The 27369-nt window shown below is 52.0% G+C and overlaps 1 protein-coding gene across 1 annotated transcript in view; it reads left to right on the top strand.

Annotated features, from left to right (window-relative positions):
- The window catches only part of BRD4 (bromodomain containing 4), an 87079-nt gene that overhangs the window by 45466 nt on the left and 14244 nt on the right, over positions 1 to 27369 (top strand). Inside the window, 10 exon segments of the mRNA XM_086408738.1 lie at positions 7830 to 8148; positions 11636 to 11773; positions 13105 to 13240; positions 14754 to 15043; positions 15690 to 16052; positions 17020 to 17142; positions 22755 to 22970; positions 23502 to 23701; positions 23979 to 24274; positions 25341 to 25451. Of these exon segments, the coding sequence (XP_086264864.1) occupies positions 7864 to 8148; positions 11636 to 11773; positions 13105 to 13240; positions 14754 to 15043; positions 15690 to 16052; positions 17020 to 17142; positions 22755 to 22970; positions 23502 to 23701; positions 23979 to 24274; positions 25341 to 25451 (2158 nt within the window). The 5' untranslated portion in view covers positions 7830 to 7863.

Raw genomic sequence — 27369 nt, forward strand, 5'->3', positions numbered from 1 at the left:
AGTTATAAAACAAATCAAATCATAGATGTAGAAAACACTGTTAGCAGTGGGGGGAGGGGGGAGGGTTAGATTGGAAGATTTGGAATGACATACGCACTGGTCTATATAAGATAGAGAACTTTTAAGGACCCACTGTGCAACACACAGAGCTCTACTCAGTACTCTGTAATGACCTTTACAGGCAAAGAGTCTAAAGCAGCGTCAGGGACTTCCTGGTGGTCCAGTGGCTTGGACTCTGCACTGCCAATGCAGGGAGCTCAGGTTCGTTCCCTAATCAGGGGACTAGATCCCACATGCCTCAGCTGGGAGTTTGCATGTTGCGACTAAAGATCCCACATGCTACAGTGAAGATGGAAGATCTGTGTCCTGCAACTAAGACCCAACACAGCCAAGAAATCAGTATTAAGAAAGAGTTGGTATACGTATAAATGGAACTGATTCACTTTGTTGTACAACAGAAACTAACACAACATTGTAAATCAGCTAGACTCCAATAAAGAAACAAAATTTGATGGCATAGTGTTTGCATATAACCAACTGCGCGTCCTGTCCTATACTTTAAATCATCTCTAGGTTATTTATAGCTAATGCAAGTAAACATTATGAAAGTAATTTAGACAGTGTAAATTCTGTGTTGCCAGTGCATACCAGTTCAAATTTTGCTTTTTAGAACTTTCTAGAATATCCCCCCCCCCATTGTTGATCTGCTGTTGGTGGAATCTGCAGATAAGAAGGACCAGCTGTATTTGCTTTTTATGACAGTAACTGCTGAATGCAGGCTTTGGAAGATGGGACATTGTTGAATATAGTAGGGTGTAACATTATCAATTACCTTGCACTGATAGTTCCCACTGTGACACTCTGTGGTGCCTCAACAGTCAGTCTTTGAACCAGGACACTGACCATCCAGGTTTTCTTCATCTTTTTCTTCTTCCTCTAAACTGGGAACATGCTGTAAGATAACTGTTGGGAGTAGATCCAGAATTGGACACCCTGTGGGGTCTTTGAGCCTTCTTTGGGTTGAAAACAATAAGTGAAATCCTCTTCCTGTCCCTTGACCTTCCCCTGTCTCAGCTCAGTACCTGGTGGCTCCTGCCTCTTAGCCACAGGTGAGTGTGGAAACAGGGGACAGCATTTTTGAATCTTTCAGCTGTAAAACTTTGGTTGAATTAGTTGAAGGCCATTTATACTTTGTCATGAGAATTAATAAATTCCTCCATATCTGCAGATTGATAAGTTTGACTTTTCAGCCTCCTCTCTCTAAAGAGAGCTCTGGTGCTGAGAGCTGTTCATTTCCTGTGGGACTCAGGGGCAGACAGAGAGCCACCCTGTGTTCACACTCGTGATTTACCGTGTCCCTGCGCATCCCATCTTCTGCATCTGTAAACAGCATGCTGCGGTGTGCAGGTATAGTTGAGGATGAAACTATATTCCAGGCAGGAATGAGATTCTTTATAGTCTTTACCTCCTGGTGTCCCTAGAATCAGACCTCAGTGCCTCTTCCACCCCCCTTGCCCCTTTCACTGTCTTCCCTGCCCCGCAGTCAGGGACTTAGGGAGGACACGAGGCCAGCGTGGCCACATGCTCCTGTGTGTCCTCCTCTCGGCTCTGCACGTGCACTGGTGTCTCTCCTGCCTCCAGGCCCGTGCCTGTGTTACTGCGTCAGTGGCACCTTCCCCAGGCTATCAAAAGCCTTGTCTCTCTCCACATTCCCCACCACAGGCGTGCCCTTCCTCAGTGTCAGTGGTCACAGCAACCCTGCCATTCTTTTTCACAGTACTCGCCCAAGTGTTGCTTAATCACTTGGAGGACATCATGTGGACTACAGAGTCCCCAAGCGTGGCTTGTAACTCAGATGGGATGCATTGGCTGAGCAAGTGAGACTATAGGAGTCACATATTCCTTGTGAGAATGCTAGCTGGTTTCCTTTTCCAGAGTTTTGAAATTGAACTAGAAGCCCCAGAGTAACTGACCATTGTGTGTGGTCAGTGTAGGGTGACTTCGGTACTTGAGTCATTCAGTAAACACCTGTGTGTTAGGAGGACAAGAGTGAAGTAAAGATGGCCCTAGGGCTCCCAGCTGCATGTATAGGGGAGGCTGACCATCAAAACCATGAGACAGATCAGGGAAGCACCAGATACAGCAAATGAAGGTCGTGAAGGTGACAAGAGAAGGGGCCCGTTGTGGCTACCGTGTTGTTCGGAGTATTGATACTAGGCGCTGGGACAGTGCAGGCTAGGGGTGACTACTGTGGGACCAATGTACTTGAGATGGCAACCCAGTTGGATCTGTACCTTAGAAAAGGCATCCTGGCTCTCACACAGCGCTGCTCACCAGTGCCTCTCTTTCTTGGCCCATAACAGATTAGAGATTCTTGGTTTCCCTGGTGTTCTTGCCACAGTATGAATGAATGGCTTCTCAAAGTTTTCTAAGGAGTTTACTTGCCCAGTTCTTACAGGCTTGAAAGGATGTTTTGGTTTCTGTCATAGACGTACTGGTTTAAAATAGAGATGAAGCAAAGTTAAAGGGTCAGATTTTCTGTAGAAAAAGTATTCATTTTTTTGAGCAGAAAATTTAACTTCCTTGGCCCAAAGGCCCCTGTGGGCCTGCCTTGAAGGTGAAGGAAAATGGTTGTGTCCAGAGTCCACCGTCCTTTGACTTTGCTGAGAGTCCACTTGAAAAGAGAAAAGGCACAGCCCAGCCCTGAAGCTTTAGAAGTCATTTACTTTGACTCCCTCTTGCCTTGGGGACACTGCTTGAAGATTTCCAGGATGTCATTACTTAATGGAAAACATGGGGCTGATTCCTCCTGGTGGGATGTGCTTGGCTCCACCCTCTGGCGGCTTGCATTCTTGTAGCCCAAAGAGCTCCACTGCCCTAGAGCCAGACTGTCTCCTTCAGGGTGGGGTGGCTCCTGTCCCTTGCTTGCTGTAACTCACCTGGCTCAGGCTTGGCTGTGTAATTCTAGAGCTTCTTTCTGGGAGAGATCTAAGGAGAAACCAGACTGTGCATCAATCTTTATCCTCATAGCTTAATTCCTCCCTTCATCATGGGTCACAGTTAACATTAGTCCCCTTGTGCTCCTCTGGACATGTTGGTCCTGCTGCATAGAAACCCTCCCCCAGCCAACTCCACGTGCTCTTTTTTTTTTAAATAAATTTATTCTCCATGTGTTCTTAGATCCCACTGACATATTTCCTTCTCTGTGTGCTGCCCCTCTGTCAACGCTTATGTCCCGCACTCAGCATATCTTATATCTCTGTGTATCTTGCTCATGGCCACCAAACTCAAGGCTCCTGGCCAGCTGGTGTGTTGCCTGTGTCATTTGTCCTTCTGTCTCCCTCGTATTGGCCCAAAACCCCAGTTTCTGTTTCTGCTCAGTAAATGATTACCTCCATTCACTTACCTGTGGAGGGCTTCAGGGGAACGCTGCATAGTCTCCGCCGTCTTGGGGATGCCTCTCCATCTTCCCTCCCTCTTCCAGCAGTTTCCTGCACATTTTCCTAGCCTACTGGCTTCCCTGGGCTTCCCTAGTAGCTCAGCTGGTAAAGAATCTGCCTGCAATGCAGGAGACCCCCAATTCAATTCCTGGATTGGGAAGATATCCGCTGGAGAATGGATGGGCTACCCACTCCAGTGTTCTTGAGCTTCCCAGGTGGTTCAGCTGGTAGAGAATCCACCTGGAATGCCAGAGACCTGAGTTTGATCCCTGGGTTGGGAAGATCCCCTGGAAAAGGGAACATGTACACATTCCAGTATTCTGGCCTGGAGAACTCCATGGACTGTATAGTCCATTGGGTCGCAGAGTCGGATACGACTGAGCGACTTTCACTGGCTTCCCCACCGGCAACCTGCAGTAGGTCTCGCCTGGCTCCCCTCTGAAGAGGATCACAGGGCAAGACCAGGTTGCCCTTACAACTCCTACTTTATTTTTGTCATGTCCTACCTTGATACTTGTATCCTTTACTGTGTTGTTTTTTTAATCAGTTTACTGTTTTGTTTATAGTACCTTTATTTTGAAAGGAAACTAAATCAGGAGTCACGCGTGGATATTCAGTTACATTAGAAACCATGAGAGCAAAACAGTGTTGTTAAATTTCATCCAGAAAATAGTATTATTGTCTGCTGACACCTCTAAGTACAACCTTTAACACTGGTACAAACAGGAGCTTTTCTTAGCAATCAATGCTGGGGTAAGAATAAAAAGAAATGAAGAGGGGAATAAGTAATTAAATGGCAGCTACCTAAAGGTGGTCTGCACTCGCCTGCTGCCGTCAGGGACGCAGTTCTGTGAACTCGCCTGCCTGAACTTTGCCATGCCTTATTACTCTGCGGGTGGCTGTAAGACCTAGCTTCTGTGAGATTGAGGTCCTGTTCTTTTATCAGCTAGACCTCAGAACTAGAGAAATTTCTTCTCTTCCTTGTCACTCACTTCAGGAGTGAAGGCATGCTTTTTGTGTGCAAGGTTCCACGTGCGGCCAAATGCAGCTTCCAGGGGGCCGCCCTCCACATCCTGCTTCACCTGAGGTCAGCAGTGACATGCTCTCAGCTAGATTCCTCCCTTCCTCCTGAGTCACACTCAGTGTTGGGTGATTCAGCTTAAGCCCTTGTCCTCTCCACCTCTGTTCTCTGAGCACTCTTTCTGATGACTCCACACCTTATCCCACCCAGCCTTTGGAGGCTTCCCCTCCCTGAATCTGTATGTGACCTCCTTCCTCCTTTCACTGGGGTGTGTTTACTCACCTTAAGGCTCCAGTGTCCACCCCGTCCTCTCCAGGCTCCCAGCCCGGTGTGCTTTATGTACCTCCCTCCCATTAGGAGCATCTCCATCCCCACTGTCCCACCACAGCTCATTGCATGACACGTTTTCAGGACCACATGGCCCTTAGTTCTGGCCATACTTGTACCAGAAGTCCCCTTGGTGGAGAAAGGAAAGTGCCTTGTATCCTCAGAGCCTGAGGCAGACCTATCCTGTCACGTCTGCCTTTGAAAACTATTGTATTTCAGTAGTTGTGGTCCTGAGAGCTTGTTGTGCTATTGCAATATTCACTGGCCCACCAGCAGATTAAGTTGCTTCTGGAAATGCCCGTTCGTGGTCCTCAGCTCCTAGCACACTGCTGTCATGGCTTGGAGGATGCTTTCCGCAGGTTGCTGGCCCATCAGTCTCCATCACACTTTTATGCCGGACACCTATCTGGTTTTAACTCTGGGTGCCCCTTCTTCATCTCCAGCACCATATGTGCAGGAGAGGTACCAGGAATCAGCTTTGCACGTGCAAAACCCCTTTTCCTGTAGGCGTTGTTAGAACTGGGTTGGTGTTCTCCTTGTAGAGAGCTTAGAGGTTGCTGTAGGAGCTGTCCCTTCCTTCTTGGGTCTTGGGAGTTACCTGGAGGGCATAAACCTTAAAGTCTTACTGGCATATTGGGAGCAGCTGGACATCATTGAATAGATGCATGACCACCTCTAGACACCTAACTGGCACTGCTGTAACACACCCTTTCTCTAGCATTGACAGTATTGACCTTTCCTGTGAGTTAAATGATGAATCACTTATTCAGAGTGATGGGTTTTTGTTTGAGTGATTGGTATCCCATCTCAGAATAGGCAAATGGCACTCTTTCCTGGTGGTTCAGAGGTTAAAGCATCTGCCTGCAGTGCGGGAGACCTGGGTTTGATCTCTGGATCGAGAAGATTCACCCGGAAAAGGAAATGGCAACCCACTCCAGTACTCTTGCCTGGAGAATCCCATGGACGGAGGAGCCTGGTGGGCTACAGTCCATGGGGTCACGAAGAGTCGGACACGACTGAGCGACTTCACATTCACTTTCACTCTTAAGTTTTATATCTATATGGTGAAAGGGGGTAGAGAACAATGCTTCCTCTTAAAGCAAACAAGGATTCAGATCCCTAGGATCCACAGTCTGCCATGTGATGGCCATGGGCTCCCCACGTGGGTTCCTGCCCCCGCATCAGCCTTTTCTTCGGAGCAGCGCTCTCTTCTTGGGTTGTCTAGCCACTTGATAGCTAGGTCTGTAGTCAGCCAGAGCACCCTGGAAGGAAAGCGGTCTCCCTGGCCGTGTTGGCTTTGTCAGGCCTCAGACCAAGAGGTTCAGCTCTCCACCCCCTCCACGCCATGACGGACTTCACTACTGAGTTGCTTTTATGTAGTGAGTTCTCACCTTGTGCATTTAAAAATTAAGTGATTTTCCAGTCCTTCCTTGGAAGGACTGATGCTGAAGCTAAAGCTGAAATACTTTGGCCATCTGATGTGAAAAGCTGACTTACTGGAAAATACCTTCTTGCTGGGAAAGAGTGAAGGCAAAATGAGAAGGGGGCAGCAGAGGATGAGATGGTTAGATAGCATCACCGACTCAGTAAACTTGAATTTGAGCAAATTCGGGAGATACTGGAGGACAGAGGAGCCTGGCTTGCTGTAGTCCGTGGGGTCACAAAGAGACATGACTTAGTGACAGAACAACAACAGTAACATTTTGCCAGAACTGCATTTATGGAAACCATTGTGAAAACCTTGTTTTAAATTACACTTGGACTGAACCAGAATGCCTAGTATGTGCTGAGCGTCTTCCAGAAAGAAAGCTGGGACAAAGCGAGCCAGCTTGCCCCATTTTTTCTTGTCCCCTCTGCCTGCCAGAGTCCTGTCGTCCCTCTTTGCCTAAGCCCTTGCCTGACTTCCTCAGCTACGGAGGTTTTCTTACCCTCACTGAACTCCTGGATTTATTACTGGAGTTGCTCGTTACATGGAAGCAGCTCCTGCCTCACTTTCTGATTGTTCCTTCTTGCTAGTAGTAAAGTGTCAGAAAAGTACTGCACAAGAGTGCAAATGATCAGTACGGTTTTAAGCAGATGTTTCTTCTCATTAAAAGAATGAAAAGTAAGGGGTGGGTTAGTGTGTTTTCTGAGGGGCCGTTTGACGTTAAAAACATGAACCCACTTCCCTGTGGTTGTCCTATAGAATAACTGGACAGGTGCACAAAGCCACCGTTGCAAGAATGTCCATAGTATGGCTTGAAGCAGGGGTTGTTGGGGGCAGTGCATGGACAGAGTGCTAATAAGGCACTGATTGGGGTGGGGGGAGGTCACATGTACTGTCCCCCACCCCAAGCCCTCAAAGAATCACAGGAAGTGCCCCTCTATCCCTTTATAAACAAACTTTGAAAAGCTGGTTAATAAAACAGTAGGTCAAGTATGGATTCATTTTTATGTTATCAGCAGTTACCGTGTGGTATCTCTTTAATCTCCAAACCTACATTATGTAAGTTACCAAGAAAATATTTTTCGTAAGTGTGAGCACTCAGCAGCGGACTGTGTGGGCTAAAAAAGGTTCAGGCAGTCTGGCCTTCCTGCTTGGCCCCCACTCACCAAGTACAATTACCGACGTGGCTAAATGTTTCATGAGCCACAAATATAAACAAAAATATTAATGAAGAGATAATTTGAGGCTTGCAAATCATCCTCTCTCACAGTGTCCACTAAAAACTCAGAGGTGAAAACTTGGTTTGTTGTTTATTATATCCACCTTCCCCTGAACTCCTTAGCTCCCACAGCCCCTTTCAGCCCCTGGCTGACTCGAGACTCCATGGCCTGGCCCTCAAAGTTGATTTCTGGTTCTCTTCCCTACTGGATGATGAATCTTTGAGGGGAGCAGACAGTGGGGCCCTTTTAGTCAGTGCCTGGAGTGTCTCTCCAGCCGACCCAGTCGGTCTTCATCAGAGGGACTCGGCCTTTGTAGGCCACAGCCCTCGGGGCTGTGTCATTGTGAATGGCTCCGCTCTACTGCCTCATCTCTGACAGTGGCTTTTCCTTTGTAGATTGCCCAGTGAAGAATGTGATGGGATCAGTAGCATGTCTGCGGAGAGTGGCCCTGGGACGAGATTGAGAAATCTGCCAGTAATGGGGGATGGACTAGAAACTACCCAGATGTCTACAACGCAGGCCCAGGCCCAACCCCAGCAAGCCAACACAGCCAGCACCAACCCCCCTCCTCCGGAGACTTCCAACCCCAACAAGCCCAAGAGGCAGACCAACCAACTGCAATATCTGCTCAAAGTGGTGCTCAAGACACTATGGAAACACCAGTTTGCGTGGCCTTTCCAGCAGCCTGTGGATGCCGTCAAGCTAAACCTCCCTGTGAGTAATCTGGGCAGGGTCCAGGGCTGCCTTCCTCCAGGTCTCCTCCTGTGTTGCTCCTGTAAGGATGGATTGATGGGAGGGTGGAGCCAAACTCCAGTATCCTTGAGTGAGGGGTTTTAGCAGTCCTGATGAATGGAAGTGGGGAAAGAGAGAAGTGCTGACTGAATTAAATAGTAACTGGTTTCTTTGATACTACGATTCTGGGACATGTTGTGTGACGAGATTGAAATAGAAGTGGAGGGTTGCTTGCAGTTTGCCCTTGCTTCGGGGGACTTGAAGTGGGGTCACTTGGTGGTCCAGGCCCTCCCTCCACAGACTTGGTTGGCCAGACCGACCCAGTAGGTTCAGCAGACGTGGTTGGTCAGATTCTGAGAAGAATTGGCTTGCTGCAGTACCTGTTCTGGTACTGGCATCCTCGTTGTCACCCAGAGCATGGGCAGGGAAAGGTGGCAGGATGGAGCCAGGTACACGGAGGTGGCCTGGATTGAAGAGGGGTGTGTTGTGGCCATGTTACATCTGCTGTTATTCTTTTGTGCCCCTGTTCCTCTCCTTTTTGCTTTGTGAGTTCTCTGTTTGCCCACATTGCTAGCAAATGGCTCTGGAAACTCAACTTCTGCCTTTAACTGAACCTTGGGGAGGAAACAGGATAACGTGTTAATTTTTTCTTTCTTCAAAGCATCAAGGACTAATTGTCTTTAAATTGTCTTCTGTTGTTTGCCAAATCCCACACACACCTGGACAAGGGCGTTGGAATTAGATGATTGTTGCAGCTGACCCAGATGTGAATCTGCGAGGCAGAACTGCACTGGTGCAGGACCCCAGCCTCTGCCGGGCACTTGGTCTCAAGGAGGAGGGACCCATCAGTGCGACCTTCCTTGCTTGACGGTCGCTGTATCTCTTGACAGCTGTCCAGTACTGTCTGTCCGTTGAATACCCATCGTGTGCACTCAGGAGGAGAGTCAGGTGGGGGTGCTGCAGGCTCAGGTCATGAACTGGTGGAGGAAAGCCGGTGGGAACAAAAGAAGGGTCCTCATGGAATCTGGGCTCCAAAGGTCTCTCTCCTCATTGACCACAGAGGCATTGAGCCCATCACTGGAAGGAGGCTCTTGGGAGAGCTTGCGGTACCAGCTTCTAGCTAGACTAAGGAGTGGGCTGTGCAGGATCCACAGGTGAGGTGACCTTCCTAGAGCACATGCAAAGAGTGGGGAGAGAAGGCACTGCAGTTGGAATCCAAGGGGGCCCACAGCTTTTATAGCACTGGAGGGAGCAGGAGGCTAGGAGGGTCACCAACAGAGAGCAGCCTCTCAGGTGTCCACATCAGAGACTACAGGAAGGTCAGAGAGCTGAGGATTCCACCCTGACCCTCCTGTTGGCCTTTAGGAGGGCATTGGTGACCTTAGGAAGCTGTGGCGCAGAAGTAGAAACCAGATTCGCAGCAGTGTGGACAAGAAGGTGAGGATGTGAAGCCACCGGTTCAAGAAATTTGGCTTTGAAGGGAAACTGTGGCAGGGCCAGGTGGAGGAGGGAGGGGTTGGTTTGTTCAGGTGAATGCGGAGGGAGCAGAGGCACGGAGAGCTAAGACGGTGAAGACTGAGCAGAAAGGGGGTCGGGGGACCGGAGATCCTGAGAAGGCGGCCCGCCAGCCAGTGGGACAGACAAGGGTGTGCGTGGGCTGGCAGGCTAAGGGGTTTGGGAGTTTGAGGTCATTCTCTGAAGTAGAGGCCAAGCTCCCCTGGGGTCCCAGTGTGACTTGGTGTCACCCTCAGCAGCTCCAATGGAGGAAGAAGAAGCTGGGGGTGGTGGCACTGATCTGGTGCCTTCACAGAGGTGGCCGAGCTAGGGGCTAACCCAGAGGGCTGGGGCAGGGCTCTTTGGCTGGGAACAGTGTCATACTGAAGCCCAGTTTCCAGGGACAGCCCCCTCCCCAGGAAATGGGAATAGGGCCATCTCAGGAAAGAGTTTATTCTTTTTCTATTTTCTGATCCCTTCCAGATCTTTACCTGTGTCTCGGCCTCTGGTCCCTGCTGGCCTTATTGGAATGCCTGCTTCTGTTATTCCATACATGTGTGCAGATGGGTGGTCGTCTTGCCCCTTAAGCCCCTGCCTCCCTTTCAGTCCCCCCGCCCTCACCTGTCGCTGTCTCACCTCCTCCTCCTGCTCTGTCCTCAGCTACTGTCTTGTTGGGCCTCATACCACTGTCGGCACCCCACGGCCGGTTCAAGCGCCTGACACCAGTCTGAGGTGGTGACCCCACGATCTTGGGCCATGGAATAAAATCTGAGTTTCCCCCAGGGCAGATATATTTGGACTTCGTTCTCTTGGGAAAGGTGGTCAGAGCAAATACAGTGTAGAAAGTCTGGTTCAGTCTCCTCTTGAGGCCTGTTCGCCAGGGTACCTAGGCCTGTGCCGCAGCCCCATTTGGGGCAGGGGTGTGAGCTGTGCCAGCTCTCAGGTGTATGCCAGCGACTTCTGTTCCTTTCTCGTGGGTGTCAGAGCAACTCAGAACCTCACACCCTTGGCTTACTTTTTCAGCATTGCCCGCCTCTGTTCTTAGGCAGGACCTCGATGCTTGCCAGAGCACCGACTTGCCCCGCTGCCGTCAGGCTGCCCCTGGGATGTGATGCGGTTCTGGTACTTCACCTGGGCCTGACTGTGGGAGCCTTGGAGAGAGTGGACCTTAATGGGGCGGCGAGCTGTGTGCAGGTGCACCTTCTCGCCTGCCCCTCTGTGGTCCTTCCTCCTGGAAACCCAGGCCCTGTCTGATCATAAGCATTTGCTTGTAAGATAGGTTTAGATTTTGGGAAAGGTATAATGGTAGAAGAGAATTTGATTGGAAGGGCTTTTGCCACATCTACACCTGCTGTCTGATGTCTTCTGTTCAGCACTTGTAGAATAAGATCCAGAGGTTTGAGGAGTGGGTCTGCTGGAATTTTGAATTTTTGTTTTTTTTTTTTAAAACTAAGAACAGTGAGGACTCTCCATTTGATTCCTCATCTGGCACTTAACCTGGTTAGTTGTTGAACTGTATCCAGATACTACTGGATCCTTAGTGATAGACTATATGTAGGTAAAAGGAATGGAAGTGAGATGAACTGGATAGAGGCTTTTGGTCCATGGTGCTTCAGTGTGACAGGAAGCAAGGGGTCCAGTTGTTGAGGCTTGAATATATTTTATGGATGTGGATAATTTCACATGGTGGGGAGAAAGTAGAAACTCCCGTGGGTTATTTTACCAGATAAGAACCACTTTTTTAAAGGTTGAGTGACTTTGCCTGTTACTTATTCTAAATTGCCACTCAGCTTTTAGCAACTCTTCTGTGAACCACTTTATCTTGGAGTCCATCCATGAGATGGCTCACTGATGCGGTGGCAGAGCTTAGGTCTGCATGTCTGTGGCGTGAGGCGGGGTGAGATCCGCGCCCCACCCATGAGTGCTGCCTGGCTGCGGAGGTGACATTGGCCTTTTTGCTCTCTCTGCTCTGCAGGATTACTATAAGATCATTAAAACACCTATGGATATGGGAACAATAAAGAAGCGCTTGGAAAACAACTATTACTGGAATGCTCAGGAATGTATCCAGGACTTCAACACTATGTTTACAAATTGTTACATCTACAACAAGGTGAGACGTGGGGGCTGGTGGAGAAGCAGAAGGTAGAGGAGGTGGTGGGCACGTCTGGAACCCATGGGCAGGGGTGCGGGGTGCAGGTAGAGTGGGGTCTGGCCAGAGGAGACCGCTGGCAGCAGAGGTAGGTGGGGCCGTTGGTTTTGCGTGTGAACTGGGTATGTGTCTTTTGAGGCCAGTAGCCTTCTGGCTGTGTTTCTCAGCCGTCCTCGTTAGCATGTGCTTCTGGAAGCATGTGCTTCTGATGCCCTTGGGACTTTGGTTCTTGAGCATGTCTAGTAGAGAAGATGTGAAAAGGACAGTAGTGAATCACTAAAAAGTTTGTTAGGAGACTCAAATTGTCAGGAAGGAATCTACTGAAATGTAGAGAAAATGTAAAGAAAGTGAAAGCTGCTTAGTCGTGTCCGACTCTTTTCGACCCCATGGGCTATACAGTCCATGAAATTGTCCAGGCCAATATACTGGCGTGGGTAGCCGTTCAGTTCTCCAGGGGATCTTCCCAACCCAGGGATTAAACAAAACGTATCTCCTGCATTGCAGGCGGATTGTTTACCAGCTGAGCCACCAGGGAAGCCCAGTTGTAAAGAAAGATGTGCTCAGACAGAAACGTACATGTGAGAGAGGGTACAGTGTGGGGCCTGCTGCATTTGCAACTGTGGACATGACCATCAATAATAGCCTGTGGCCGGAGAATCAAGTATCCCCTTGTAGGGTCTTACCTGTAGGCCTAAAGATCACATCTTAACCCAATAGCCAAGCCATTCATCTTGGCTATGCCGTGAAGCCAGATCATTTGTTTAAAGTCTCAGCTCTCATCGCTAGGTTTAAGGGAAATATGTACAGTTAGAGTTCTCCATTTAGAGCTGAGTGGGTTGAGGGATGTTACAGGTGAGGTGACAGAGTGGAACCCATGAGGCAGTAAGGAATGAGCATTTCCCCAGGCCTCAGTGAGCTGCTTTGGCAACACCCTGGGGAACGTTATTGGAGCCCTGCTCATGTATCCTATGTAATCCAAGTAATTCTGGTGAAGTTGCATCGTGTCAAGGGAGGGACCCCAGTCTGTGGTTGCCAGTGCTCGATAAATACTGCAGGCATTAGGATGATTTCTCAGGCCAGAAGTTAAAAGGCTGGAGAGGCAGCAGACTTGCAGGCCTAGGAAGCCTCTGCAGTGCCAGGTAGTATAGCTGTGTTGTGGCCCTTTGGAGTTCAAATTGGAGGACTCTGAATACGATGCTCCACACTTTGGGACCTAGGATGGGGAGCTCTTGTTCTGTCTAGAAAGGTGGGGAGGGCTTGCCAACCCTCACTGTGTGTGTCTCCTCTTTTAGCCTGGAGATGACATAGTCTTAATGGCAGAAGCTCTGGAGAAGCTCTTCTTGCAAAAAATCAACGAACTGCCCACTGAAGAAACTGAGATCGTGATAGTCCAGGCAAAAGGAAGAGGACGTGGGAGGAAAGAAGCAGGTAGGGTACCTTCAGTGGCCCTGGCACTCTTAGCTTCACATTGAAACAGCAAGAAAATTGGCTTTCTCTCTCCCCAGTTGGCTAGCCTTCTCTGAGTTCATTGGGAGACTAGAGTGGTGGGAAGACGGGTATATTATTTGCTACCTGTGTTGTTGCTGTTTTGGATATGGTGGAGCCAGGTTCATCAGGGGAGCCAGCTCAGAGGGTCATTTGACCCTCCAGCAGAGTAGAAAACATTGGGCCTTGCCTTTCTCGATGGACTTCAGTTAAAAAGAAAGTGTAACTTTTTTTTTTTTTTTTAAGTATTTCACAATTTGAGTTCTTCATCCCACCAATGCCATAGACCGTCTTTTTCATTTTGGGTAAAATTGATCTGATCAAGGGCAGTCTTAGTCTTAAGTAATCCTAGAGCCTTAAGGTTTGTCACTTGAGTTATCTTAATCCACTTGTGTCAGAGTCATACCTGCTACTGGATAGTCTTCTGAAGTCAAACTCTCTCTGTCTTAGCTCCCACCCCGGCCCTGCCCCCCAGCCTGACATACCATTCTGAAGGCCAGTTGGTAGGGAGTAGCCTACTCGTGAAATGTTTCTGTACAGGAAGTTTTCACAGCTGCCTTCTGCATCTTGCCATCTGCAGCACCCAAGTTGCAGAAAGATGATGTTTGCAAGGTGGCCTGTGCTGTGAGTTGTTTGCTCTAAGGAGCAAGCTTTCACCTGACTTCCTGTCTTGCTTGGAAGGGGTAATTTCATGGGAGTGAAGGGGGTTGGCTATCTCCGTTGCAGTGCTGAGGGGTAGCCAAAGAGAGCTGGTCTTGAGGGTCACCCCTTGGCTGTGGAACCTGCCCACAGGTGTCCAGTATACTCAGAACCAAGGAGCCGTAGCCTCCCTGCTGGGAGGGGTTTGGGCTTCATTCACCTGGGTAGTTGTGGGACCTTGTGTGTTTTGGCTCACCCACACTGCTGCAGGGAGGCAGTGTGAGCCAGTCCTGAAGGGCAGCAGCTGTCCATCCTGCCCCTGTGATTCAGAGGGATGGTGGGCTGCCAGTTTCCAGAAACCTTGGCTCGGGCTGCTGATCCTGGCCTCCTGCCAGAAATGCTTACTCAGAAGGCAGCGTTTCTGGGAATGAGGACAGCTCTGCCTGAAAGTGCCAAGGAATATTTTTTTGCTATCACTGTCATGGTGCTAAGTCTCAGCATGAGTTTCCTGTTCCTTTGGCTCACGCCTTCGTGCTCATGAAGGGGTCTCTGTGCCTGAGTGAGGACTTGCAGCCAGGACACCCCAGGAAGTGTGGCATGTGGTGTGCCACTGCTCTTGGAGCCTCCTAGGACAGGTGGACAGATCTGTCTGAGGGCCAGGGTGTTTGGGCTGTTCCGTCTCTTAGACAAATTGTTCTGGTGACTGTGTGTGCCATGCCCATGCCACTGTGTGCTCACCACGTGTGGCAGTGTCCCCACAAGGTCAGCCAGCGTGCAGGCCTGGCATCTAACCACCTGTCCCTTTTATGATTGATAGGGACAGCAAAACCTGGCGTCTCTACGGTACCAAACACAACGCAAGCGTCGACTCCTCCGCAGACCCAGACCCCTCAGCAGAATCCTCCATCTGTGCAGGCCACACCTCACCCCTTCCCTGCCGTCACCCCAGACCTCATCGTCCAGACCCCTGTCATGACAGTGGTACCTGCCCAGCCGCTGCAGACGCCCCCGCCAGTGCCCCCCCAGCCACTGCCCCCACCTGCGCCAGCCCCCCAGCCCGTGCAGAGCCACCCGCCCATCATTGCAGCCACCCCACAGCCTGTGAAGGTGAGCGTCCTGTGTATGTGTGGCCCAGCCTGGCCACTCTGTAGGTCCCGCCATGTCAGCTAAAAGAACCCCTTTCCCACCCCCCCAGTTGCAGTGAGGCTTACAGGAGACAGTCACCCATCCTTACCAATGCTTCTGGCTCCCAGGGCACTTGTGGGTATTTCAAGGGGGCATCAAGCTGTGTTTAAATCAGCACAGCCCGAAAGCTGTTGACCCAGAGATCCCATAATTGAGTAACACCTTCCAGGTGGTTGCTGCCCCCTTCCCGGTTCTAATGTAGACTGTGTGTTTGCAGATGCCGTCTAAATAGTCTCTGAGTGTGCCTTCCGTGGGTGGCCAGTGACAGGGGTGGGCTCTGGGAGAGGTCCCTGGCCTGTGGGAAATTGCTCTCAGAAGTCTCTTTGGCCTCTGGTGAGCAGATCCCACACTCGGTTATGTGCTTTCTCCTGCCACTGGCAGGGTCCTGTCCCAGCTGCAGAACAGAGTGGTGGGACAGGGTCTCCCTGTTTTCAGTCCTTCACCTTTGGGCCCTGTTCCTGTTGAGAATTGAGACCCTAGAAAGGACTTGGCTTCAGGAGTGACCCTGAGGGCCCGCTGTGCCAGCCACTGCCTCTGACCATGCCTGTTGCGCCTGTGCTCTTGGCAGACAAAGAAGGGGGTTAAGAGGAAAGCAGATACCACCACCCCTACCACCATTGACCCCATTCATGAGCCGCCCTCACTGCCCCCGGAGCCTAAGACTGCCAAGCTGGGCCCCCGGCGGGAGAGCAGCCGGCCTGTTAAACCCCCGAAGAAGGACGTGCCTGACTCGCAGCAGCACCCGGCGCCAGATAAGAGCAGCAAGGTCTCAGAGCAGCTCAAGTGCTGCAATGGCATCCTTAAGGAGATGTTCGCCAAGAAGCACGCGGCCTACGCCTGGCCCTTCTACAAGCCCGTGGACGTGGAGGCGCTGGGTCTGCATGACTACTGTGACATCATCAAGCACCCCATGGACATGAGCACAATCAAGGTGAGTGGATGCGTTCAGAACAGGAAAGGCCAGCACCTCTGAGCCCTGTCCAGGAGGAGAGCCCAGTCTCAGGAGCTGTCTAAATCTCCTCACCAACCCAGAGTGGCCTAGTGCCCCCTGCTGGGGGTTGTGGAGGCGTGCAGCCCCCGAGATCCTGGGACCCTGCTGGTCGCGGACAGCAGTGCTGCCCCTGCCCCCATCTGAGGCCAGCCATCTGTGGTCCTGAGGCCCAGTGCCCATAGCCACCTTTGCGTGGCAGGCACAGGAGGGTTTGGACAGTGGTGACTTTGACAGGCTCTTGAGAGGCACGTGAGTGCTGGCATTTTAAATATATATATACATATATGTTTTTTTGTTTGGCTGTGCTGGGTCTTAGTTGCAGCACATGGGGTCTTTAGTTGCAGCATGCAGGAGCCAGTTCCTTGACCAGGGGTTGAACCAGGGCCCCCTACATTGGGAGCTCTGAATCTGAGCCACTAGACCACCAGGGGAAGTCCCAAGTGCTGGCATTTTCTTGGCATTTTTGATTTTGTTTATTTTAAGCCTTTGGCATTTTTTCCATGTGGGAGTGGAGTAAACCTGTCCAAACTTGGGCAGAGCAGAGGACATTGCTGTGTTCCTTTTGATTGGTGTCCTGTCTGACGTCAACAGGACAAATACAGGCCAGGTCAGAACTAGGGCCAGCCCTCTCTTTACAGTTAGTTGTAGCTTAAGCTTCGTCTCTCTGGATCCTGTGTACTCTTGCCAGGCACAGTGGGTTAGACACTAGCAGGGCATCTCCTGGCCTTGAGACTTGCTGTTAGAGTATCTCTGTGTCCGCTTGATGCTGAGGACTGAGGTAATAACTTCTGCCCATTGAGGTCTGGGTTAAACTCCGAGCCATTGAGAAGTTGACTTGCTCCTGCAGACAGCCCTTCTTGGAGCATAGGCAGCCGTGACTAACCAGGACCCGTCCTGTCTTTTTAAGTCTAAACTGGAGGCCCGTGAGTACCGTGATGCTCAGGAATTTGGTGCCGATGTCCGATTGATGTTCTCTAACTGCTACAAGTACAACCCTCCTGACCATGAGGTGGTGGCCATGGCCCGCAAGCTCCAGGTGAGGCTCTGGGGCAGCTCCGGGTGTGGCGTCCTGCAGCAGAGCAGGCTGGGGTCCTGGGTGGGCCAGGCCTCTGTGGGCCTCAGCAGGTTTTACTTTTGTCGCTTGCTTTGGTATAATGCCATGTTGCTTTGGAAGAGTGGACTAAAGTCAGAATAATACATATATTTTACATTGGGATTATTTCCTTTTGATTAAGGTAGGGTGGTTGGTTTTGGTCTTGGGCATTTTGGGTTTTGGGGTGTTCCACTGAAAGCCCCCCCAACCCCCCACCCCCACCCCCCTGCATTCGATTCCCCTTGGCCGGAAGAGTGCGCATCCTGTGCATGGCCCAACTCTTCTCCAAAACAGACCTGTCTCAAGTCGGCGAGGGACACTCTTGCCAGGTAGACACTTTGTCCCAGCTGTGAGCTGAAGTAGCTGCTCATTTGCGGGCATTCACTGGAGCCTTGACAGCCATGATGCGTGCCTTCCCGCTGCAGCGCGGCTGCCTCTAGACGTTCTGTGTGGCTACGGAGCCCTAGTGGGGTGGGATTCTGGCCCCTTCAGGTTGATTCTAGGTGGTGTGTGCTGTGGAGTGCACACGTGGGTGGGGGCGAGGGGGCAGATTACAAAAGAAACGCGTGAACTAGCTCCACTTTTCTTTTTTTGTTTTTTTGTTTTTAAAAAGAAACAAGGAACAACTATGCCCAAATTTCAGCAGAGACATGTCTTTTGAGTAAAAAGATCAGGAGTTAAAAATTATGGAGAATAAAGTCAACATTTAGTACTGTTACCTGTTTTCATTATTATAATTTTTTGAAATCACATATAATGAAAATTCTCAGCCTCTTCTCCCCAAGACCCCAGGTTGCACTTCTGCTTTCAGGGTCAGAGCAGCCTGGACCACCCGTTGTCACACGGTCCAAGTCACACATCCTGCGACAGGCTCTCCTGGGGTCCTGGTGGGGCTTCCTCACCCCAGGCTTTTCTCTGTCAGCTGTGGAATGCTTCCAGAAGCGAGGACTTGCACAGGGCCTTTGATGGCCTTGAGTCGGTGTCTGTCAGAGACCACTCCGGCTCTGCTGTCCACCTGTCTCCTGGCTCCGCTAGCTTCACACACTGTCCCACACTCACCAGCATGTTGTCTCCTGTGTCATCGTCTTGGAGCCAAGATGTTCTTTCACTTGGGCTTGTCTGGGTCAGCCTTTGGTGTCCTGAAACTCTAGGTATTTAAAAAGAAAAGAACACCTGACTAGTATGAACCTGGTTATTGTTAATTAAACATGCACTCAGACTTGAAGGTTCTGATTTATGCTGACTGTGTATTACTTTATTTGAGGTTTTCTGTTTTTGGAAGGGGCACTCTCTTCAGTTTGGTGCTGTGTTGTCTGCTTTCCTCACAAGGTTGCCTTTTCTACTATTTACTTTTGCATTTGCCATCCTAGCTGCTCAGGCGTCATACCTGTGCTGCAGTTCTCAGACATCACCACCAGGTGGCAGTGGTTCCCTCAGAGCCACACAGACACACACACAGCATTTTTCTTGTTCTGGAAGTGCCATGAGCATGCCCAAACATGGGATCTACTCATAGCACGGACACCGAGGTGTTTGCCACATGGCAGCTCTTTTCTAAATGTTGGTTCCAGATACAAGGCTGGAATGGGACAAGGTCCTTGCCCTCGAGGAGGGTCCACTTAGGTGGGAGGCAGAGGGCAGTGCCCAGTGGGCGACTCAGTGCAGGGCTGCCTCTGCCCCCAGCTTGCTTTGCCCTTCACAGGGTGGGTCTCCATGCTACTGAAAGTAAAACGCCTGGAAGCAGGTTGGGGTGTCTGCTTCGGCAGAGTTGACGTGGCAGGTCCCTTGTGGGCATTTCTAGAACGCACTTCCTATATTTTGTAGCATTTAGAGGTTTGTTTTTCTTCTTTCTTTCAAAGTTCTCCAGGATCAGCATGGTTTAGGGGGCTAGATTGCCTACTGGGGAAGAGGAGCAAAAAAATTCTGGCCCTTGTGTGTGTCAGTAAGAAGAGTTGAGACCTGCTGTGCCCAGGGGCTGAGGTTGACCCAGAAAGTTTTACTGGAAAGGATCCACTTTATGTTTTTTGTCCAGCCTCCAAATGCTGGATCTTTAGAAAGCCCACATCCCACCTCCTGGCAGCTATGGTCACAAAGATAGCTAGGAACCCTTGGGTTCACAGTGTCCTTGGGAACCTGCAGTTGACTTGAGCTGAGGGTTGCTAGCCTAGCTTCTGGGCCCAGAGCTGCTGCTGGTACTGTCCATTGCTCTCTGTTCTGCTGTGAAGGGAGGGGTAGTTTAGGAAGTTTTGTGCTTACGTGGATTACCAGAGTTTTATTTTAGCAGAAAGTGCAAATTCATGGTGGTACACAGTTGTTTTACAGCAAGGGAAAAACATTAAACTGAGGAAGGTACATACATAGCCAAGGCCCAGTGTACCTCCAGTGTATGTATGGTTGTGTGTGTTCGTGTGTGTATCTTGAGTGTCCCCTCATGGCTGCATCTCCAGCACCTGGGGCCAAGTGGGCCTCCATGGCCTGAATTCTACTTCTCACTTGCATGTCCCCAGCCCCTGAGCCTGGTATGCCCAGGTATGGCTAAGCCCGAAAGCAGTATCCAGGTGGGGCAAAGACGGGCTGACTGGACAGCACCTCCCCTTTGGTCTCCAGCTGTGCTCAGCTGAAGGCTGGTTTGCCTGGGAGTCTTTGGACACCACCGCCTCCCAGCACCTGAGCATCTCTGTCACTAAAGAGGGTAGGGAGCTTCCTCCATGAGTCTGATACAGTCCAGAGTAGATGGCCCTGGTCAACACTATAGTGAGAAGAGATGCTTGCTCTCGGAAGCCAGGGTTCTCTCTGATGTTGAGAATTGCGATGTGGCCCAGGTCCTTGGAGTGGGGTGGAGGTCATGTCATACTAGGCAGAGTAGATGGGTACACCTCAAGACACTAGCGTCCTAGCACAGAAGGCCTGAGCCCTGCTCCCCTGGTGTGTGCTGCTGATCACTGCTCCTTCCTGTCACTCCCCCCTTCTGAGACACTTGCCCTGGGTGCAGCTCATTGGGTTTTACTGTCTCTTGCCTGACCCCACGCCACTTTGACCTTTCTCTCATTTGTACCATCCTGTGTGTCTGCAGCCTTTGTTACCCTCTTCTCATTCTTAGGTCTCAGGTTCCTCCACAGGCTCTTGGCCAACTCTTGCCGTTTCTGCCTTAGCACTTAGGACACATTATAACAATCTGAGTTTGCCCCTTGAAGACAAGGAGCACATCTGTCTTGTTTACCACAGAGCAGGTGCATGTTCGGAGAAGGCAATGTCACCCCACTCCAGTACTCTTGCCTGGAAAATCCATGGACAGAGGAGCCTGGTAGGCTGCAGTCCATGGGGTCGCTAGGAGTCGGGAACGACTGAGCGACTTCACTTTCACTTTTTACTTTCATGCATTGGAGAAGGAAATGGCACCCCACTCCAGTGTTCTTACTTGGAGAATCCCAGGGATGGGGAAGCCTGGTGGGCTGCCGTCTATGGGGTCGCACAGAGTCGGACACGAGTGAAGCGACTTAGCAGCAGCAGCAGCCAGGTGCATGTTTGTCTGGGTCACTTGGGAAGGTTTTCTGCAGCAGCCCTTAGCTCACTGGCACACAGGCCCAAGTGTGTTCCCGGGGTGTCCCCCCTAGGGCTGGAGCAGACACGGGGATGATGGATCGTTCAGCTGGGCACAGCCCAGGAGGCTGGCGGCCCATTTGGCCTTCTGTTCCATGCTCCTTGCTGTTTGGTTTTGGGGCCTTGGTAGGTCAAGGGCCAGAAGCAGCCAGGGAGTGGAAGGAGGCTTCATTTCCACAGCAGCTGTAACCTGTGGGGCAAGAACAGGGGTGCCCTTGTGGTAAGGTAGAGCTCTCTGACGGCTGGCATGGGGGCTGGTTCACAAACTAGTGACACACGTAGCTTCTACTTGGTAAAGGATCACCTCCCAGCAGCACAAGGTGCTTGCAACTGTCCTGTCTTGGGGTCCAGCTGCCCCACTGCCTTCTTAAACACACTTCTCCAAGTGTGGGCCCGGTTCTTCTAGATGCTTGTGGGGGGCAGTTGTGGGCCCCTGCCCACATTCAGGGGCCCTGTGGGCAGAGATGGGCTTGCCCACAGGTCTTGCACCTGGCAATCTGAACAATGATAGTGTCTGGTCATCTCTCCTGTTTTTCTTCTTCATTGCCCTTGGATATGCTCCAGGATTTATTTCTGAATAAATATAGAAAGCTATTGTCCTTCTTAACCTCAAACCCACTCAGCAGAGTTCAGGCAGGCACCTTATTTGAGAGGAGAAACTGCCTTGGAGGAGGTCAAACTGAGTAATCTGGAGCAGAGGGAACAGTCCCACAGTCTGCTGCCCAGATCATGCTTCCCCAGCTCTCTGGGTGGGGAAACCTGAAGATGTGTCTCTAGAGCATCGAGAGAGTCTCCTAGGTTGCGCCCTGTCAAACACACCCCAGTTTGAAATAGCAGCCTTGCAGTTTGACCCTGTGGCCCTTCTGGGCCCTGCTGTTCCTCTCAAGCATCAGCTCGCGCTTGAGAAAGGTCCCCCTGCTTCTGTTGTGTGAGTTGCTGTATTAAACTGGGCTTAAAACAGGTCTCAACATCCTGCTAGGGAAACAGCTCTGTTCCTTCCACCACTATCAGTTCTGAGTCGTCATTGGATTTCTGGTGACAAAGTCCCTTGGGTAGAGAGGGAATGGCCAGCTGGCAGGCGAGGCAACACACAGTTGAACCCCTGGAGCCCAGGAAGGATTGCTGCCCCGCTGGGTTCTGTGACCCATGCAATTCCATCAGATTTCTGAATCTCAGAGTTGAAAGGTCTTGGGATCTCCTGGGGTAGGATTTGGTGCTCAGTCCACCCAGGGTCTCTGCTCAGGTAGCTTTCGCCTCACAAAGCCAGCCCTCTCCCATAGCCGGTCTGCAGTGCTCCACACCTTTTCTGTACTTTTCTCGTATTGTGTCCTGGAGATGCCATCGCCAGTGAGGACCCGATCACTGCAGGCTGTGGGCTCTACGTGGGGCACACTCCCACCTTGGGGCCTTCACTCCCTCTGGAACTCTAAACCTGCAGGCCGTGTCTGCTGCCTGTGGGGATGTGACCCGTGAGAGAGCCTCCTGTTCTGTTCAGTATTGTGCCCTGCTGCCCAGCCCAGCGTCTGGCAGGCTCCCCTGGGGGGTGCTCACTGAGCACCAAGCTGTCAGGAGCCTCAGAGCACTTTCTCTGTGAGTCTGTCCAGGTCTGCAGCTGTCAGGGGTGCCCAGCCTGATGTCCTCATTGGGCCAGCCATCTACTGTGAGGTGGGTCCTTAGGCCACGTCTCTCAGGGAGTGGGCATCAGGCCATGTTGGGAGTGCCTTTCACCTCCAAGTGAGATTTGAGAGAGGAGTTTTGGAAGAACTTCTGGGAGCCCTTGCACACGCTTCAGCTTAGTGGCAAGAAGGGGGTCACCGCTGACCCAGCCCTCTGCTTCCTGTCGAGTCAGCTCTCCCAGCCAGGAATGGCTTGGTGTGGGGCCACAGTCCAGGTGCCCGCCTCGGGCACCTAGCAGCCCTCATGGGCACGGCTTCCCCTCCCTCCCCCACCTCCAGGATGTGTTCGAGATGCGCTTTGCCAAGATGCCAGATGAGCCCGAGGAGCCTGCAGTGGCCGTGTCCTCTCCAGTGGTGCCGCCTCCCACCAAGGTTGCTGCCCCGCCCTCCTCCAGTGACAGCAGCAGCGACAGCTCCTCAGACAGTGACAGCTCCACTGACGACTCCGAGGAGGAGCGAGCCCAGCGGCTGGCCGAGCTCCAGGAGCAGGTGAGGGCAGAGGCAGCCCTGTTCTCCATCCAGCTCCCACCTCTGGCCTTGCCAGTCCATGGCCCGGGCAGCCCTGCTAGAGGGAGGTGTCCGCATGATGCCCTTGGCTTTGCATGCCAGCAGGTCCCCTTGTGCCTAGTCAAGTGCGTATTGTTCATACTTATATGTACACTGTGGGTATGGATGTGGGCTGATGTGGCCGTTCTCTGGGCAGAAGTCAGGCTTCTGGAACTTCTGGTGTCTGGAAGGAGGTGGTTGAGCCAGTTTGTCCGTCTCCTGGGGCCTCCTGGATGGTCATCTCCCTACAATTTGGCCTTTAGAGCCCACACGTGTCTATACACTTGCCCAGCCACTTTAGGGACCCTCTTCCTGGGACCAAGGATGGTCATGGGGCTTGAGTGTCAGCTCCTCTGACAAGGAGGACACTGGTCTGCCTTGGGGGTTCAAGGGTCTGGGTGGGCCTGTGCCCCGCGGATAGCTGGTGAGATGGCAGGTCATGACAAGAGTGTGTCTTGCTTGTCTGCACCACAGCTCAAAGCCGTGCACGAGCAGCTTGCAGCGCTTTCACAGCCCCAGCAGAACAAACCAAAGAAAAAGGAGAAAGACAAAAAGGAAAAGAAAAAAGAAAAGCACAAAAAGAAAGAGGAAGTGGAGGAGAATAAGAAAAGCAAAGCCAAGGAACTTCCTCCCAAAAAGACCAAGAAAAATAACAGCAGTAACAGCAGCACGAGGTCTGTGGCCGCCCCGCCTGACAAATGCCCCCTCCCTGGGACGGGCCTTGAGGGGAGGATGGTAGGGCGTGGTGGGCAGCGAGATGCCCCCAGCTCACCGGTCTTGGTCTCAGCCACAGCTCCGCACTCACAGAAGGGTGTTGCCAGCGTCCCCTGTCCCCTGTGAAGACCACTGGGAGGGGGTGTAGAAGCCTCCCCAAGCCCTAAACGAAGGGATGGGTGCCCCACTTCCCTGCAGAGACCCATTCCTAACGGTATCTGCATCACCCCTTCGTAGCAAGAAGGAGCCAGCACCCTTGAAGAGCAAGCCCCCTCCCGCCTATGAGTCGGAGGAAGAGGACAAATGCAAGCCCATGTCATATGAGGAAAAGCGGCAGCTGAGCCTGGACATCAACAAACTGCCTGGCGAGAAGCTGGGCCGCGTGGTGCACATCATTCAGTCGCGGGAGCCTTCCCTCAAGAACTCCAACCCCGACGAGATCGAGATTGACTTCGAGACCCTGAAGCCATCCACCCTGCGTGAACTGGAGCGCTACGTCACCTCCTGTTTGCGGAAGAAGAGGAAACCTCAAGGTGCCCTTTGGCCCTCTGGGGTGGGGCTGGGGCGTTCCCAGTCCCGGGTGAGGGAGAGGGCTGGCAGGTGGGGCCAGGCGCTGCCCTTGCACCCCTATTAGCCAGACCCCATTGGCACCTTTAGTTAACTTGGCCTTCCAATCCCGGCCCTCTCCCTCTGCAGGCTATTTAAATTTCTGATTATGAAGTCTGTGTCCTCGACATAGAAGCCTCTGGAGGGTTGTGACATCAAACTCGACCCTAGGCTGTGGGGCGCCTTTCTTGACCTCTCTGGCAGATGGCCCTTGGGGTCTTAAGCCTTGCTCTGACCAGCAGCAGCCTTCATCCTCAGTTGCCACTTCTGAGTCTTCCCCAGAAGGCACCCCGCCACACACACCTCTTTGGGGTCTCTGGGGTGGGGGACATGGCTAGGAGAAAAGCATTAGATTGGCACTGCACCTGCCTGCTGTCTTTTCTAGTTCCTTGTGACCTGCTCTGCGAGTCTTTGAAGTGGCTCTTTGGTGTTATCAGTGCCTTGTCTTGGCTCATAGTTTTGTCTCAGGACCAGTAGAATTTAGGATCTGAGTCAGGGTTTTGCACACAGCCTTCATTCCAGCCCAGACTGACTTGGGGTCCTTGGTACTCCCTCCCCTCTGTTCAGGGTGTCACACAGTGACACCGAACCTCACTCTGCACACTGAGGTGCTGGGAGGTCCCCTGGGGCCTTTTCCTTGTCTTGCTTTGTCTCTGGTTGTTGTGTCCCCTTTAGGTCTTCTCCCCACTGCCAGAAAAGTAGCTGAGGGAGCATACTCCCAGCAGTGCCTTGTTAGGGAGTCCCCTCCTGTCCTGGTCTCCTGATCCTCAGTGAATCCTGTGAGAGGGAATTTTGAGAGATTGAAGGGGCCTTGAAAGTTGAGTATAAGCCAGGATTTTGGCTGGCATGGGTGGTGCCAGGCTAGCTGCACCCTTGGGAAGTGTGGGTTGGGCCGGGGTCTGGAAGGACAGCAGCCGGTCTTTGGGAGCAGCCCTCTGGCTCATGGGGCTCTGGGCCCTGCCTGACTCTGTTGTCCCCGTTGCTTTATTGCAGCTGAGAAAGTTGATGTCATTGCTGGCTCCTCCAAGATGAAGGGCTTCTCATCCTCAGAGTCGGAGAGCACCAGCGAGTCCAGCTCCTCTGACAGCGAAGACTCTGAAACAGGTTAGGTGTCTTTGATGTTGTCTCACCACACTCCTGCCTGTGTTCCACCCTGTGTCCAGGCTACCAGAGAGCAGAGGCGGCAGTCATAAGAACCTGCTGGGCCCTCCCGTCTGTCCGTCTTCCTGGTCACCATGTTGACCTCTACCTAGGGTGGTGGGTATCCCAGCACCTACCTCCACCCCACCCCTGACCTGGGCTGGGGGCGGAGACCAGGGGCCAGTGGTATTAACACTGCAGAGCCCTGGGAAAGGAGGAATAGGGGCAGATGATGGAATTGATCTTGGCGTGACCCCGCCCAGCCTCAGAGTCCCCCGGCAGCACTGTTGCATGCAGCTCGGCCCTTTCCATTGATGTGCTTCGGCAGGGGTGGAGCAGCCTGCTTTTGGCCCCGCTGTTCCCAGGGCTTAGAGCACTGCCATTCTCCCCGGAGTTTGCTCGCTGCTGCATTGGCTGCTCCTAACTGCACGCACTTGGACATGCGTGTCCTGTATTTCTTAACAGTTCGTTCTCTCCATGCTCCACGGGCGTGCACGTGTGCCCCCTGGTGCGGCTAAGCAGCAGCCTTGACGTGGGAGGCGGGGGCAGGTGGAGATGCTGAGAGCTGTGCCGGTGGTGGGGCAGGGGACCTTTCCTCCAGACACAAGCATTTCTGGTTATTCTTGGGAGCTGATGCTCAGACTGGCCCAGAGGAGAGGCTGAGAAGAAGCCTGGTGACTAGGCTGCTCTGAGGTGGAGCTGACTTCTGTGTCTGGGTGAATAGGGTTGTTGGTGGGCAGGCAGGTGTCTTCATCGGCTGAGTTAGCAGTCTGCAGACCGCCCACGAGCCTGCCTTGGGCCGGTCCCTCCAGGCAGGCTGCAGTGTGCACCTCACAGTGGGCAGCAAGGCTCCTGGCGTATTCTTCCGTATGCCTAATCCTGTCTCTGGTACTTTACTGTAACTGGAAGGAAATGACAAGCTCCACTTAGTTCACATAGATAGATAATGTGATCCGGTGGTGCCGAGGAGGTATGAGGATTACTTGCAGCAGTTGAAGAGTGGTGCTGCTCTGAGGTGTGTGGGTCTTGTGGGGCAGGGGTCCCCTGGACCTTGTCACTGTTCCTTTCCCCTTGTAAGGACTCTAGGTTTCCCAGGGGAGGGGGGAGGGGAGCCTTCTCTAGGACATCAGTGCTCTGGACTACCTCCTTTCAGTGGGCCCAAGTGATGTGAAATCCATTGAGGATATTCTGTATTTATTGAGCTCCTGTTGTATGCAGAGACTGCTGTGGGTAGTTTGCTGGTCATGTCTCTATCCTTTACCCTTTTTCTTTCTTCCTAACCAGCTCCCTCTTCCAGTGTGTTTTTAAAATCTGCTGGCCAGTAGGGGGAGCCACACCCCGTGCTTGCTGAGGCAGAGTGGGGCCTTGGGCCAGGGCCCAGTGCACTGGCCAGGGTGAATGGCTGTATTCTTGGGCCTAATTAGCATTCCAGGTGGCTGCTGACCTCTCACTCTCAGTTCCAGCCAAACCTCAGGTTTGCCTTTGCTTCTGGGGTTTTGTACCTCCTATGTTTTCTAGCAGGCTTCTCCTACTAGGGGTTTTGCAGCCTTTTCCCCTAAGGATCTGAGCAACCAGAGAAAACCCCAGAGATTCAAATTGGCAGAGGACCTGAGGGCTAAAACCCGCGCGACCAGGCCCCGCCTAGCGTGGCGCCTTACGGCATCGTGACCATCACACCTTGGTGTCCCAGTCCTGAGTTCGGACTGTGGCCTTTGTCCCTGACTCCTGAGCTTCTGAGTGCCCTGCACCCCGCCTGATGCCGCCTCCTGTGGAGTAACCATGACGGCATTTCCAGCAGCTCTCTGCTGCTGCCGAGACTTTTTTTTTTCCTTCACATTTTTCCCTCCTTTAAAGAAAGTGGAAAGATTGTGCAACAAGTAAT

This window comes from Bos grunniens, chromosome 7 (genome assembly GCF_055505025.1).
Source record: "Bos grunniens cultivar Pamir isolate PY7600 chromosome 7, Bosgru_T2T1.0, whole genome shotgun sequence".
NCBI classification, from domain to species: Eukaryota; Metazoa; Chordata; class Mammalia; order Artiodactyla; family Bovidae; genus Bos; species Bos grunniens.